We start from the raw sequence: 15,948 nt of genomic DNA, 5'->3' as shown, positions 1-15,948 counted from the left end.
CCCCCCGCCCCCCGGAACACCGACAGACGTGTAGGACACCGTGCCCGGTGAAACCAGCCGTCACAAGGGGCCACACCCGTAGGACTCCACTTACACGAGGCCCCTGGAAGAGAAAGCAGACGGGGGGCCAGGGGCCACGGTTTCACGGACACAGAGCTACAGTCCGGGCAGAGGAGCCGGGCCGGAGACGGTGCTATGGGTTACACAACGCTCCGAACGTACTCACAGCCCCTGAACCGTCCACCTGAAAGTCGTTCTGGTGGAAAAGCGCATGTCACGTGTGTTTTACCGCGACGTTTTTAAATGAAGAAGTGTTCCTAATTGGCGGTGGCTCCCCTCCAGGTGGGGACAAGGACCTCAGGGCCTTTGATCCTCAACACTGGCTCTCCGGGGTGCCATGGGCATCTGGGGGTGGGTCGTTTCATTCCAGCTCCTGCTCCGGGAACGTGTGGCTTGTGTCACCCCAGCCACAGGGACCGCCGTGCCCCCGGAAAGAAAATTCCTATTCAAGGCAGCTTTCAAAGCTGAGAGGAAGGGAGGACTCTGCCCAAGCCAAGGGCAGGTCCCATGTGCCCTGGGACCGGAGGGTGAGGCCACCCCCACAGCAGAGATGAGGGGCTGAGCACCCCAGCAATTGGGCAAAGGGGTCACAGCATGTGGACCTCCCATCCGAGGCTCTGGGGGCCCCGTCCGTAGGCACGGCCTCTCGCCGGCCACAAGGGGGAGGTGTCCTCCCGCCACAGGAGGCCCGGGGGGCAGAGCTGGGGCTCTAACATCTACACCCATTGGGGGCCCAGGGCTAGGGGCTCAAAGGAGGAGGGTGTGGGAGCCGGAGACACTAAGGGGAGATGGGAACACAGGTCCTCTCGCCTCCCTGGCATGCTCACGACGTCCGGGGTGCTTGGGTGGCACCGGAGTGCAGGAAGGGGTCCGGGTCCCGAGCAGTTTCAGTCTCCTGCCCCGAGGGACCCACGCTGGGGAGGCCAAGCGATAACACCACTAGTGGATGAGCTCAACAGGGGGGGGGGGGAGGGAGGGACCGAGTCCCCCAGGCGACACCAGCAGAGACACTGTCCCCAGGCTCCCCAAGGAACACCGTGGGGGGGTTGGACAACAAGGAACGCGGGCAGCACTCGCCAGGCCTCCAGCTCAGCTGGGGGGGGTGGGGGGAGGGAACGACTCTAACAAACAAACGTGGCTGACGGGGAGGAGTGAGCAAACGTTAAAGCCCCAGATCGCAGGCGGTTCTCCAGGGAAGATGCACAAATGGCCAAGTACATTGTTCTCTTGCCATTGGGGAAACATGAATCCAAATCTCACGGACCACGAGGCAGGCTGGGGGGGCATTCAGACAGACAATAACAGGAGAGTGTGAGCAGGGGAGGGGCTGAGAGAGATTCAGAGGATCCCAAGCAGGCTCCCTGCTCAGCCCAGAGCCCAACCTGGGGCCTGATCACACGACCCTGGGGTCACGATCTGAGCCAAAATCAAGAGTCCGACGCTTGGGTACCTGGGTGGTTCAGCTGGTTGGGATCCTCTCTTCCTCCCTCTCTTCCCGGCAGGGACGGGAAGAAACCGAAACCCACTTGCACTGCCGGTCAGGACGTGGAACGGGGCCGTGGCTGTGTGGCCAGTCCCCACAAAGTTAAACATAGGATCGCCACATGGCCCAGCAGTTCCACTCCTAGGTACGCCCGTCCCCACAAACACCTGGCCGTGAACGTTCACAGCAGCAGGATCCGTCACAAAGGCGGAAACCAGCCGTGGACGAGTGGCTAAGCACACGCGGCGATCCACACACCGGAATGTCCCTCGGCCACAGAGGGTAACGAAGCTCTGACACCCACCACAATGTGAACGAGCCTTGAGGACGCGATGCCAGCGCATCTCGACAGGAAGACGTGGACCGAGGCACTCCCGACTTTCATCACACACACGAGGAAACGGATCCCGGCACCGCTCCCTTCCGAAGTCTGGGCTGGGCTCGTTAGCACAGCGCCCCCATCAGGACGAGTTCTCCCCCGCTCCGTGTCCCGTGGGGTGTCCATCCTCGACCACACCCTCCCCACGCTGGAGGTGCACCTGTGACCCAGCATGGTCACTCACAGCCTCTCCAGATCATTGTGACACGGGTGCTCCTTCCCTCTGGATTGAGAGCTACAGGGTCAGGGGAGCAGGGAGCTGCAGGGTCAGGGGAACAGGGACCTGCTGGTCTTTCCCACCTCCTGCAGGGGACCTGCTAGACAAGGGGATGGACACAGAGAGGGACAGACAAGAGCCCTGACATCATCTGAACCCCTGGATCCAGCCGTGCCTGACAGCAAGCCACGGAACAAGAGCCGCACAGCCCCTTTTCCTCTTGAACCAGTTTGAGTTGGGATTGTGTCGTTTGCAACGGAGTCCTGGTTCCGACACCAAGTCCCGCCTTACAGACATACGTCTGCAGGAACCACCGTGGCCAGAATCACTCTTCGAAGTCTCCCAAAGCAAATGTTTCGGAGCTCTGGTCACGCAGACCCTTCCACAGCAGAGGCTAATGTCAGCGACATGCTCATGCAGCGACGTGCTCATGGGAAATTCCCATTTCCCATCCTGTTCCTTCTACCCACCACAGCCCCTCCCCCCGAGCTGGTGGGGGCTTGCACGTTCAAGCGGGGGGCCCTCCCTGGATACCAGCCGTGCTGGGTGCCCCAGTGCCTGGCAGAGCCCATTGGTGGGACCTGGGAGGGGCAGGGGAGGCCCAGGTCACAGCCCAGGGGGAGTTGGCAGTGGGGGCGCTGAGCACAAAGGCTGAAGTTCAAGTAGAAGGAGCAGCGGGGGGCGGGGGGGCGGGAAGGGTTTGGAGCACAGTGGCATCTGTGAGCCACGGCAGGTTCTGTCTGTGACTGAGATCAACCCGCTTCTGTCTCGCCAAGCCTTTGGTGAACTCCCATCACACGACATGCCTCAGGTAGGTGGTTTTTCATGGAAAACTCCAGGAAAGCTGAAGCAGGGCCCACGAGAACACAGACCCAGAGAAGAAAGGAAAGTTTTTGAGGGGGGCAAGGGGGCAGTTCTGACCCCAGCTCTCTGGAGGCAGGTGGATTCCACGGACAGCAGCTGTGATTTACCGACGCCCCGAGCAAAAGGAACAGCGTCCATGAGCCGGGGAAGAGCCTAGCTGTGGTGTAGCCACACAGAGTACAGTGGGTTGGATGGGGACCCCCAGATTCACATCCCCCTAGAGTTTCAGCATGACCTCACTCGGGACATGGTCTTTGCAGACCTGATTAGGGGGAGGTCAGACTGAGGGTGCCCCTAAACCTGATGACCTGTCCTTGTAAGAGGGAACACTGACACAGGGAGAGGGCAAGTGAGGACACAAGCAGAGGTTGGAGGGATGCGGCCACAGCCAAGAAACACCTGGAGCCCCCAGCAGCTGGAAGAGGCAGGAAGGATCCTCCCTGGAGCCTCTGGAGGGGGGCATGTCCCCACCCCACACCTTGATTTCAGACTTCTGTCCCCAGAGCTGGGAGAGAATAGACGGACTCCTGTTGGTTCAAGCCTCCCAGTGAGGGGCACGTGGTCAAGGTAGCCCCAGGGCACTCACCCAAGGAAAGGTCGGGAATGTTCCCGAAAAAGAACCAACAGTCCAACGTGGCTGGAGCTCAGCAGGAACACTCCTTTCTTCCTTCAAGAACCACTCTCGGAGCGTCTGGGTGGCTCAGTTGGTTAAGCATCCGACTTTGGCTCTGGTCATGATCTCGCAGTTCATGAGGTCAAGGCCTGTGTCGGGCTCTGTGCTGAGTGCTCAGAGCCTGGAGCCTGCTTCAGATTCTGTGTCCCCCCCTCTGTCCCTCCCCTGCACATGCTCTCTCAAAAAGTAAAGATTTAAAAAAAAAAAAAAAAAGAACCACTCACGGATGCCGTATCAGTCAGCTACAGTGCTGCGTAACAATCCTTTCCCAAAAGGAGGGGACTTGATCGTTCTCACCCATGCATCTGGGTCTTCCTGGCATTGCTCATCCCCAGGTCACACAGTCATGTGCTGGCAGGGGCACAAGAGGGGTGGGGTGGGGGCGCTAGATACCCCTCCCACCCCACGCTGCTGACCAAAGCATGTGGCCTAGCCTCCAACAGGAGGGACCCCAGAGTCACACGGCAAAGGGCATGGTCAGTTGCAGGCAGGGGGGGCGGGGCTTGGAATCAGGAACAAATGTGCAGTTTGCCCCAAGTGCCTACTGGGTTCCAGGCTGGACTGAAATAAAGCTTCAATAAAACAAAACTCTCCAGGTCTGACTAGTGTAGACATGGCTGTCCAAGCGCTGGGTGTGTGCGCCACTCAGGTGGGGAAACAGAGGCTCGGGGCCTGCCGAGGGTCAAGGGCAGGGGAGTTCTCTGTCCCTCTCCCTGCCTCCTCTGGCATGTCGGGGGAAGGAGAGCAGGTGTCCCTGGTTTTTCCTTGGGACCCGGCAGGCACCTGCTCGTTACAACCCGTTTTACAGAGCTGAAACACAGGCCCCGGGAACCTGGCCTGAGGCGGCAGACAGCAGGGCCACGTGCCCTTTCTCCCGAAGAACTGGGCTCCCGCTGCAATAGGACAGCCGGGGGGCAAGTTTAGGGGGAATACCCGGACTCACCAAGTCTGGGGACAGATCACCAAGACCGACCTGACGTCCCTTTCCCAGGGCCTCGTAAAAGGCACCGGGCTCTCTCGAGAGGAGGTGAACTCAGGGGAAGGCAGGTTAAACGGCCCCCAGGACACCCGGCCCCGGGCTCGCCTGGACTCGGCCAGCATGGGGCTGGCTTCCTGTCTCCCGCGTCACCCAAGGTGCCAGTGGCAGAGTCCCAGGCTCCGTGCGTTCGGTCAAGTGGCACAAGTGGAGCAAAGCGGCAACGAGCCCAATCGCGTCCGACAGCCCATGTCCCGACCCCACGTGTGAGGGTGGGGCACCACAGGGCGAGGTGCAGGGTGGAGGTGCGGGCAGGGGCCGGCTCCCCAGGTCCCCAGCACCTGCCAGGCACACAGAAGGCACTGGACACAGGCCCGAGCTCGAGGCCCCGCACCTCTGGGATGGAACCCAAGGTTTGCAGATGCACGCGGCCAACCCTGACCCGGCCCCTTCCCGGGATCCGGCACCCCGCTCCCCAGTCTCTCTGGTTTCCACGTCAGGAGGCCAGGGCCAGAACAGATGGCTCTCGCCCACCCGAAGGCCTCTCCTAGCAGGTGGCCGGCCCTCCCCCGGCAGCAGGAAGCTCGTGTACCCTGCAGAGAGAGCCCAGCTCCGCAGGGACCGGGAGAGCTGGCCGCCCGGTGGGGTGGGAAGGGGACAGGCGTGACCGTTCTGGAGAGGGACCGCAGGTGACGCACCCCGCCCTCAGGCAGAGGTCTCCACACACACGGTGGCTTTAAGGCGCACTTACAGTCGGACTCTAGAGGGCAGAAACCAGAGTCTCAGTGGGTGCGAGTCACAGCGTGGGCAGGGCTGGTTCCTTCCAGAGGCTGGGGGGACATGGGGGGGGTAGCTCTGTGACCCCGTGCACTCCTCCTGTGGGGACCTCATCTTGCATGGCCCCCTCCTCTCAAAATCCTTCACCGCACCTGCCACGGAAGGTCGCGTACCCACCGGGCCCAGGGGACTGGGAGGACGGGGTCTCTGGGGCACGGTCAGCCTGCGGCAGAGGGAAACCGCTGGATGACGGCGCTCAGCCAGGGCTGCCCCGCGGGCCCCTCCCCAGGGTAAGTCAGGGCAGCCTTCCCGCCAGGCCACCTGGCAGCACCACCACCAACTTGAAACGCACGCGGCTCCCAGCCGGCAGCGGCTGCTCTGGGAGGCTACACTGCAGGAATGTGCAAGCCGGCAGCCCAGTGGGCGGGCGGGCGGGCGACCACAGCTCCTGCAGCCGCGTCTGCAAGACTGAGCGATCAGACGCACCCCCAACACTCATTCAGAGTCCGGGGTGGACCGGCACGGTGCATCCGTGTTCCCCAATATCGTGTAGCCGTTAGCGAAACACACAGGTCTGGACACCCTGAAACGGAAAGACGTCCTTGACAGAAGGAGTAGAAAAGACAAACCAGAGAACGCCGCGGACAGCGCGGTCCCATGCCTGTAACGGGAAACCACGAGGGGGTGATATCCGCATCTGCATACAGGCGGAGAGAAGCCTGACAAAAATGTGCACGGTCCCCTCGTCCACAGTTTCAGTGAGCCCGTCGACCGAGGTCTGGAAGCAGAGGATCCCCTTCTGACATGTGGTCAGGGGTCCGTGGTGGCCTAAGGCTTTGTCACATACCCCCGTCATTCGGAGCACTTGGCCTCCTCTGGGGGCATTTCAGCATCCGCGTCACGAGAAGGGAACAAGAGGTTCTGAGAGAGACCACGTTCAAGTAACTTTTACAGTGTTGCTGCGGATGTTCTGTTTTATCGATCGTCTCTGCCTTAGCCTGACTCGTAAACTAAACTTCCTCGTAGGTGTGACGTCCAGGAAGACACGCGGCGTGGACAGGGTTGGGTTGGGTTGGCTCCTATCCATGGTCTCAGGCATCCACTGCGGGTCTTGGGAACGGACCCCCTGTGGCTGGTTGGTTGGGGGTGGGGGGGGTCGCTCTAATTCCCTCTAAGGAGATGAACCGGTCTGGGCATGACAGTTACATTATGCCAATCCGTTTTATGGTTTTAATATTTTTTTTGTGGAGGTATCACCTTCATAAAAAATAACGTTAAAAAAAGACCCCCCCCCCCAGCCCCCAACTTCAGATCCTGGAAAGTTTTGTCTCCTTCAAGAAGGAAACATGCCTCAGGTAATCTCCTGGCGGAGGACTCCGCCTCCCTGCCCGCATGCTGTACCGACCCCTCAGGAACGTCCTAGAGCAGGTCCAGATCTCACAGAGGCTGGGAAGCCAGGGCGCACGGCGGAGGGCGCCGAGGCCCCGGTGCAGACACACCAGCTCGCTGGGCATACAGCGGGCGCTCAAGCAGGGGCTGGGAAGTTGGGAGCCCCTCCCAGAACAGGCCTCCCTGAGGTTTTGTACACCAAGTCCTCCCTGTCCTAGCGACCACGGTCTATTTAGAGAGCATTTTGCAGAAGCCAGCCAGCCCCCCCACATCCACAAGTGGGGGGGGGGGGGTCCAAGGATGCGGCCCAGGCCCGAAGGGGCAATACCCTGGCAGTGCGTCTAGTCCTGACCATGCCGCTGCCCGGCTCGGAGACCTGGGCACCCCACCCTCAGCATCAGGGCGGCTCTCGGCTATGCCGTCCACGTGGCTCACCTCCCCAGCTCCCGCCCAGAGCAGCCGGTCTGCCTGACGGAAGGATCTGGACAGGGGTGAGCAGGGAGCCCCGTCTACCTGAGTGTGGGAGGGGGACAGCCGTCTGCGTGTCAAGAACGGCCTCGGCCACCTAAGTGCCCAGTCAGGGTCCCTCCCATCTCCGCCCACCCACGATTCTCACTCAGCCAAGCATCACACAACTCGGACCCCAGCTGACGGCCAGCATGAGCACCGGTCCGCCCCAATGACCCAGCCAGCTCAGTGCCCAGGAAAAGGCGTCCTCGGCCACCAGGCCACCTCACCCCCAGGGCATCCCAGCACGGCCCCGTGTCCTGCCCGCACGCCCAGGCCCAGCTGGGGCTGCTCCCGCGGGAGCAAGAGTCCCCCTCAAACGGCACAGCTGCCCCACAACCCCCGGGAAGCTGCCGCCTCCCAGCGCCAGAGGAAGCTGTCCCCGACGATGACAGCAGGTGGGCCCCAAGCAGCCACACATTCATCCAAAGCACGGCTGTTACACAGATGCCACGTGACCGAGCCACACACACGGTTCCAGGCACCAGGGATCCAGGGACAAGACCACACCTGGCCCCGACTTTATGTTCCAACAGAACAAGATAACACTTCAAAGACTTGGTGCCCCCTTCGACAGCTCTCCTCCACTACCAGAGGCAGCGGCCAGGGACACCGGCTCACGACCACCACCCAGGTGCGGGCTCTCCCTCCCCAGGCGAGGGGTGCCCCCTCCCCGCCCTCGCCTAGTGGTCACGGCTGGGGGCTCACGGCGCTCGCCCTGCCGCCTTCTCCAGCACCATCCACCAGCCCCGGCCGCTGGGAGGTGTCCCGGGGCCACCACAGGGCAGGAGGCGGACCTGCCCACCCCCAGCTCGGTTTCTACCAGCTCTTTCCTCTTGGGGGGGTGGGGGGGGGCCGGGATCGCTGACGACACAGGGCAGCTGCTGGACACTCACGTGTGGCGGCCTTCGGGCCAGGCGTCCTGCACACCGTCTTCCTGACTAGCAGGGACGGGTTTGCGTTTTCACCACAGGCTGGTCCCTGGGAGGACCAGCCCCTCTGGTGAGATCACAGCTGGCAGGTCCCGTGCCCCGGGCCAGAGCGCTGCCAGGAGCACCGGGATGGACTGGCTATGCCTGCCGCGGGCACCGGAAGGGTGGAAGGAGGGAGGCAGGCACAGAAGAGACACATGCTGGAAACAGTTCCCAGGGGGCGCTCAGGGGTGTCCCATTGGCGACAGGGTGGCATCCATCCATCACGGACCCTGTCACCGGCACGCACAACCGGGCAGACATAACTGGACAGGAAGTCCCAGGCGAAGGACAGCAGCGCCTTCCGCTCAGACCTCAGCGGCCCAGACAGACCCACCTGGGACCCTCCAACGCCTCTGCCCTGCGGGCCTCCTGTCAGAAGCGCTGGAGGCTCCCAGCATCCCCCGGGGGCTCATGAAGAATGAATGCAGGTTCTCGGGCCCCACCCGGACCCCCCGAATCAGCAGCTCTGGGGTGGGGCCCGGCCGTGCGAGTTTTATACACCACCAGGTGCTGGCGACACCAGGCGTGGCCTGGAAAGCTTTGAAGAGCGGAGCCAAGGCGGCACCTGACAAGGTCCCCGCATCTGTGGGTGGCTGGCCTCAGGGTGACTGGGGGTCCCAGGTGATCCCCTGTACAGAGGTGGGGGCTGAGATCCGGCTGCAGACACGCCCCCACCCCCACAGCCCCCTTGGCTGTATGACCCAGAGACCGGGACCACGGGTCAGAATGCCACCCCCACCACGTTTTCCAGGAAAGCCTATGTGCCTGTCCCCTCCCTCCACAGCTGCCCCCCGCCCCAGAGCTGACCCCCGCGTCCCCCGGGGAGGGTCCTGGACACCCCGATGAGGACCCGGCCAGGGCCCAAGGAGGGAGCGGTGGCCCCTCTCTGTTCCTGCTGTCTCGGCCTGGCCGTCTCTTGGCTGTGACAATGACCAGGGTCCTCCTGGGTTTAGCCACGCCGCAGCCGCCGAGGCCACTTTCACGCTCCAGTGGAGGGCGGGCCTTGGGGCCTCTGGGACGCTGACCCAGCTTTCGTGTGGGCTGCGCTGTCCAAGCAGAGTCAGAAAAAAAGAGGGAACTGGCCTGTCAGCCCATTGAGACAATGCAGGAAGCAGGGCTTCATCCTGCGCCTCGAAGGGAGGCTTCTTATCCCGGACTCTATTGCAGGGATAGAGGACGTGGTCACCCCTGCCTCCAGTGGGTGGCCCTGGACACCAAGAGACCCACACAGCTCAGTCACGGCGCAAATGTGCAGACACACCCACTCCCCCCCCCCCCCCCACCGAGAGGTCTTGGGGTCAGAGGGGAAGGGGAGGGGCTGGCATGGTCCGGGGGAGGGTAACAGTGCCGTGCACCAGCCCCACGCAGGCTGAGGGCACCGTGCGTCACTGCATCCCCTCCCTCAACGGGGAACCCAGCCCAGAGAGGGGAAGCATCTTCCCCAAGCTGCTCAGCAGAGATGGGCCTGAGCCAGACCAGGGTCCATGCGCTCCCTGAGCTGGCACCCGGGTTCTCAGACCTTCGCTGCAGGCAGGGGCCATTAGTCCCACTTCACAGACGAGGAAACCGAGGCTCAGAGGTTGAAACCAGCCCCAAGCGGAGCTCCTCAGGCGTGTGGACTCCGAGCTCTGCCCACAACACGGGCTCGACTCCTTCATGGGACCCAGAGCCCCATTTCTGTGGGATTTGTCAGAAAACCACCCCGTGTCCCAGGTCCTCAGTCCCGAGGAAGTTCTCCTGGTCGCTAAACTTCAAAGTCATTTCTGCAGACTCTCCCACGTCCTCACGGACCCTGGGCCGAGAACTAAGCCACAGGCCAGAGACGAGCTGCCGTGAGGGGACCCCGGGTCCTCGACGACGCTGTCCCCCAGCCCTTTAACTACCTCTCGTCCGCGGAGGTCAACAAAATAAACCAAATACAAAAGGTGAAGGAATGAACGACAGACAGGAAGGCAGGAAATACAGCCAGATGCCAGCCAGAGCCTGGATGGCGCAGCAGACCGGGGCTCGTGACGCCGGCTTCCTCTTACGACCTGTGTTCCAATTTTTCTATACGAGCGACTGTCACATTTTTACTGGAAGAAATAACCATGAAACCTAATTTCATCTTAACCCCCCAGGGGAGTGGTCATAAATGCTCCTCCTGTTTCTTTCCAGGCCTGAACGCACCTGGGGGGAGGCGAGAGGGGGCGAACAGCCATCTTGGACCTCGGAGCTCAGGCAGGGACTCCGCTTTTCTCTTGGCTTCTTAGAAAGGATTTTGTTTCCCTCTAAAACCTGGGATGTTGGGAGCGGTACGTATTCCGGCAATAAACGGCACCTACCAGTTTCGTTCGCACTGTTCAAAGCTCACTGAAAACTAGAAGCACAGGCACTAAAACCTTAATTAGCAAAGTTGGGAAGTTTTCCTGCCCCCGGCCAGGAACACAGAATCATCCAGAAAGACGCTGGGGTCTGTCCTCCCAGAAGCCTCCTGCCCAGGCAGCCGGGGGCTCCATCCCTGAGCGCCTCGGGGTAAGACCCCCAGGTCCCACCCTGACCCAGGAAAGCACACACAGGACAGGAAGCTCTCAGGTAAGTCAAATCAGGAATGGTTCCTTTAGAACCCAGGCACGTGGCCTCCGGGGGGGGGGGGGGTCTTGGCTTTCAACAGGGCCACTTCCTCCCAGCTGCAAGTGGTCCCTGCCGTCCACGGCCTCGCCGCTCACGCACCTACATCTGCAGCTCCCAGGGAGCCAGGCCCTGAGCCCCTTCTCCAGCTCTGAAGCCCCCACCCTGCCCCAACACCAAAGCCACCTTGAATTCCAACATGGCACCTGCCAACGGCCAACTCGAAACCGATGTTAAGTGCCCGCCAGCCCTGCGGAACCCCGAACTCAGTAAGGGCCGCGTCTCACAACAGCCTTTGCCCACGGCACCAAGTCTTACACGGAGCCATTTCCAGGCGCCCCCAGCCAGTCCCTGTGGTTAGGACTGTGTCCTGGGGCCCATGGACAGCCAAGACAGCTTCCTCCCTCTCCCATGTCCTTGCGGGGCTAGGCCCGCAGCCTGGAGACAGCACACTTTTGTCTTCCCAGAAGAGTCCACCTCCTTTATCCCTCAACACCTCTCCTTGAACACCAGCACTCGAAACAGATAAAGGAGACGCTGTCCTGTCGGATGGAAGGCCGCAGGGCCCAGAACCTCCTCAGATCATCCACTGCCTTGCGGCCCCCCCACCTCCCCGAGAACCTCCGAGGAGCCCCCAGTTCTTGTGTCCCCCCCATATCCCCCACCTGAGAACCACCGAGGAACCCCGAGTTCCGGCGCACTGCCTCCCCGAGAACCTCTGAGGAGCCCCGAGCTCGTGTCCCCCCACCCCGCCCAGAACCTCCAAGGAGTCCCGAGTTCTTGCATGCCCCCCCCACCTCCAAAGAACCTACTAGGAGCCCCCGGTTCTTGCGCCCCCCCCACCTCCCTGAGAACTCCGAGGAGTCCCAAGTTCTTGTGTCCCCCCACATCCCCCACCCGAGAACCTCCGAGGAGCCCCGAGTTCTAGCGGGCACAGTCCAGAAACACCAGCGCCGCGCCCCGAGCGGCCCAGGCCCCGCGGCCCTGCACGCCCGCGCCCCTCCTACCTGGAGGCCGCGATCTCCGCCTTCTGCTTGGCGATGGTGGCGGCCCGCTCGGCGGCCTCCACGGCCCGGTCCACCTTCTCGCGGATCTTGCTGGCGCGCAGCGGGATGAGGTTCTTGCGCTTGCCGCTCACGAGGACGTTCTGCTTGTACTTGCCCTCCTCCTTGGTGCCGTCGGGGAACGTCATGCAGCCGTAGCCGTGCCGCCGGTTGCCGGCCCACTCGCCCTCGTACTTGAGCCCGTCCGAGCGCTGGCTCACCCCGAAGCCCGAGCGCTTGTCGCTCTTCCACTCGCCCACGTAGGTCTCGGTGGTGGTGGCGTCGATGTCGTCCTCGATGACCGCCAGCTCGGCCTCGCCCTCGCCCAGGCTGATGGTGGAGTGGATGTCGCTGGCGGTGGAGCTGACGGTGCTCATGCCGGCCTCGCTGCGGAACGAGCTCTGCTTGCTGCGCTGGCTGGCCAGGCTGCTCTTGGACTCGGACTTGCGCAGCTTCAGGCCGCTCAGCAGCGAGCGCCGGAACAGCCCCTTCTTCTTGCTCTTGAGGCTGTCGGAGTCGCTGTGCGCCACGAGCACGAAGCCCCCCCGGGACACGGCCGGGCTGCCGGCCGCCGCCGGGGACGCGTCGGGGTGCAGCGCGGCGCCGTTGGTGTGCTCGCTGCGCAGGGAGTTGATGGACGTCCTCAGGGGCGAGCGGATGACGGCCGCCATGCCGTAGGGGACGCTCTGCCGCACACCGTAGCCCTGGCGCATGCCGCCGGCCCACTGGCCCTGGTAGGTCCCTGCGGAGACAGCGGAGAGAGGGGTGAGCCCCGCGCAGGACCACGGGGGTCGGGGGGGGGGGGGGGACACCGTGGGTTGCCTGACACATCCTGGCACGGTTCGCGTTGAGGCACACGGACCGCCGATGGCGGAGAACCCTTGAGCCCTGCTTCCTACAGCTGCACCTCAAGCTCTTACAAGTTGGGGAGGGACAAGGGGGGTGGCCGAGTCTCATACAGAGTCAGCTGTGAACTACAGAGCTCTCCCCGCACAGGGACAAAGGCCCAACCCTGAGAAGACAGGGAGAGGACGCAGCCAAGGAGAGGGAAGCACGTTAGCGAGTGACCCCGACAGTTGTGGGGTCTGGGAGTCCAGCTACAGGGACACAGGTCGAGGCCACAGACCCAGTACGAGCAGGTGGGGGGAGGAAGGGTTTGGAAGAGAATTGGGAACATTAAGGTATCGCAATCCGCAGACCAGACGTCCCCAAAAGCATCAAAAGCAGAAGCTCCAAAGAAGCATTTGCACACCCACGTTCACAGCAGTGTAATTCAGATGGCCAGCAGGCGGGAACAACCTGAGGGTCCATCCGTGGACGGACAGATAACGTAGGGTCTATCCATACAGTGGAAGATTATCCAGCCGTTAAACTCTGACACCCGCTACAGCAGGGATGAACCGTGACAACTTTACGCTCGGTGAAACGAGCCAGTCACAGAAGAACAAATACCGCAATCACATTTACACGACGCCCTTCCAGTAGTCAAGCTCACAGAGAGAAGAACGGCAGGGGCCAGGGGTGGGGGGGGGGCCGCCGGGAAGAACAGGAAGTTGTTGAATGGGGTCAGTTTCTATTCGGGGTGACAGAGAAGTTTTGAAAGACAGAGGTGACGGTGGCACAACATCGTCAATGTAACGTGACTGACCTGCGTGCTTGAAGAGGGATCAAAATTGCAGATTTTATTATATATGTAATATCCTAACAGAAGAGGATAAAAAGGAGAAATAAAGCGGCAAAACCAGGCTCGTGTTGCTCTACTTGTCGTGTGATGGGAACCTCTCTGACCCTCAGTCTCCTCATCGATAGAGGGGGGGATGAAAACCCTAGGGTTCCTAGAGTCACTGCCAGGCCTCAGCTAGGCACCACTGAGGGGCTCCCCACCCCGGAAGGGCTTCTCAGTGAAAATGGGGGGGGGTTGTTCCCCTTCCTCTCCCAACTCACTGTTACAGAAGCAACATACAGGTTTTACCTGCCCCATAGTGTTTTCATAAAAAAAACTCGAAGAGCCAACATTTCAAAATCAAGGGGTTGCCACGTGAAAACTCAGTTCTGGTTTCTCCTAAAAAAAAATTACAGGATCTGGCAACCCTGGATCTTGGTCCTCTAGACAGGGCATCCCTAAAGGACGTCAGCCATCGATATGCCACTACCCACCACGGTCACCCACAGCCCCAAGTCACAACAGGTCCTGACCCTCCAAGGGCTCGCCTGAGACCTTATCCAAGCAGCCTGCCCTTACTTAATCCCCAGCCCCGCCGTCCAGATCCCACCTGGAGCCCCCTCCCAACACCTAGGCTACCCCAGCCCACAGAACGTCCCACATTCCACAGGTGGACTCTGGAGAGTGCCTGGGTCCTTCCACGTTTGCAGGACACATCCGCCTGCTGAACCAGGCTGCCAGCTCCCCAGAGAGTAAGGGCCTTGTATTCTAGACCCGTTATTCTCATGACTCATGCCCGGGGGGGGGTGGGGGGGGGGAGATGTAGCCGGGACAAAGGACCAGGGAGACTTCTGCTCCAGCAGACAGCAGCCTGTCCATTTAAAAAGTGCCCCACAACACAGTTGCTTTCTAGAAGCAGGGCCCGGTTCTTGGGAACCTATCCTATGGGCCAGGCCGAGAAGGGCGGCCTCAGAAGCACATGCACTTCAGCCCGATCCCATGGAACTCATCCCACCCGGCAGGGAGGGCTTCTGTACCCCCACCCGGGTCAGTCATCTGGTAACCGCAAAGCCGGGTGGGGGTGCACCCCGCTGGGGGAAGCAGCCCCGGGCCCACGGCCTTAACTCGGGGAAATACAGTGCAGCAAGGGCTCTCCCCTCCTCCCACCCCTGCCCCAACCAAGAGCTCTCCCTGCCTCCGGCTGGCTGCCTGTGCCAGGCAGTGGGTACCTTGTCCTCTGGAGGGTAGGATATGGATTTTATCCACGTGCCCCATGGCGTCCACCGCACCCCTCCCAGAGTCCAGTCAACCTGGCTGTAAGCACGGGGCAGGCCGGACAAAGGCGGTGGCTGACTCTGTGCCACCCAGCACGCCAGGGCCCACGCTGGGACAGAGCCTGTGGCTTCCACCAACCCAAGGCCGTGAGGAGGACACCGGGAGCAGGCTCAGTGGTCCCGGCGGCTCCTTCCCTGAGGGTGGGGCAAGCAGGCCCTTGAAGGCCTCCTGTGCCCAGTCCAAGCTGCGAGTGTCCACACCCACATCCAAGGAAGGTTCCTTGGCCAGAGTGTGCAGTTTTGTTGGACCTGCGTTTTTTTAACAGTATTTATTTTGAGGGAGACAGAGACAGCACAAGTAGGGAGAGGGGAGGAGGGGGGAGGGGGGAGCGGGGGCGAGAAGTCCAAGCAGGCTCTGCACGGCCAGCGCAGAGCCCGACACAGGGCTCAAATCCATGAACCACAAGATCATGACCTGAGCTGAAGGTGGATGCTCAGCTGACTGAGCCACCCAGGTGCCCCTGTATCTGCATGTTTGCCCCCAGTGGGAACTCTTCTACAAGGCTGCAGTCGACATCGGCAAGAAACTGGATTTCACCATCAAGGAAACACCACAGCCCAGCTCTGCTAGGACCGGCCTGGGAGCACAGCCTCCTCCCTTCCCCACAAAGGGCTGACAGAATCAAGAGAACAGACCCAGGTCAGCTCAGCGACCAGAGAGGCTGTGGGAGGCTCCCATCCCCCACCCCCTGCCCTCCCCAGCCTCTCTGCCCAGAGTCCTCAGCCCTCTCCCCCCTTGCCGGAGCTGGCAGGGTGGGGGCAGGGGAGACAAAGGGTTCGAGCCCCTCCCAACATTTGAATCCAATCCGTTATTTGCAAAACCCTAAATCCAGTGTTTTGTTTTATACCCCAAGCAGCCTGTGTGTGAGAAGGCCGGAGCCAACATGCCCAGTACAACGGGAAGACCAAGTGACCCTGATAGGTATTGTCCCTGCAGGATGCTGTGAGGGCCCCAGAGCAGGGGAAACTTCCTGTGTGCACCTCCACCCTGACCCTGGG

General features: G+C 61.7%; 1 protein-coding gene across 10 annotated transcripts in view; it reads right to left on the bottom strand.

Annotated features, from left to right (window-relative positions):
• The window catches only part of JPH3 (junctophilin 3), a 162,759-nt gene that overhangs the window by 30,848 nt on the left and 115,963 nt on the right, over nucleotides 1–15,948 (bottom strand). For all 10 annotated transcript variants that reach the window (XM_040443289.1, XM_040443286.1, XM_040443284.1 and 7 more), the window contains one exon: nucleotides 11,917–12,694. In XM_040443289.1, coding sequence (XP_040299223.1) covers nucleotides 11,917–12,694 — 778 coding nt within the window. The remainder of the gene's footprint in view (nucleotides 1–11,916; nucleotides 12,695–15,948) is intronic.

The sequence above is a fragment of the Herpailurus yagouaroundi genome, unplaced genomic scaffold, assembly GCF_014898765.1.
Source record: "Herpailurus yagouaroundi ecotype Mexico unplaced genomic scaffold, PumYag 190, whole genome shotgun sequence".
NCBI lineage: Eukaryota > Metazoa > Chordata > Mammalia > Carnivora > Felidae > Herpailurus > Herpailurus yagouaroundi.
This window is presented reverse-complemented; position numbering and strand designations above follow the sequence as displayed.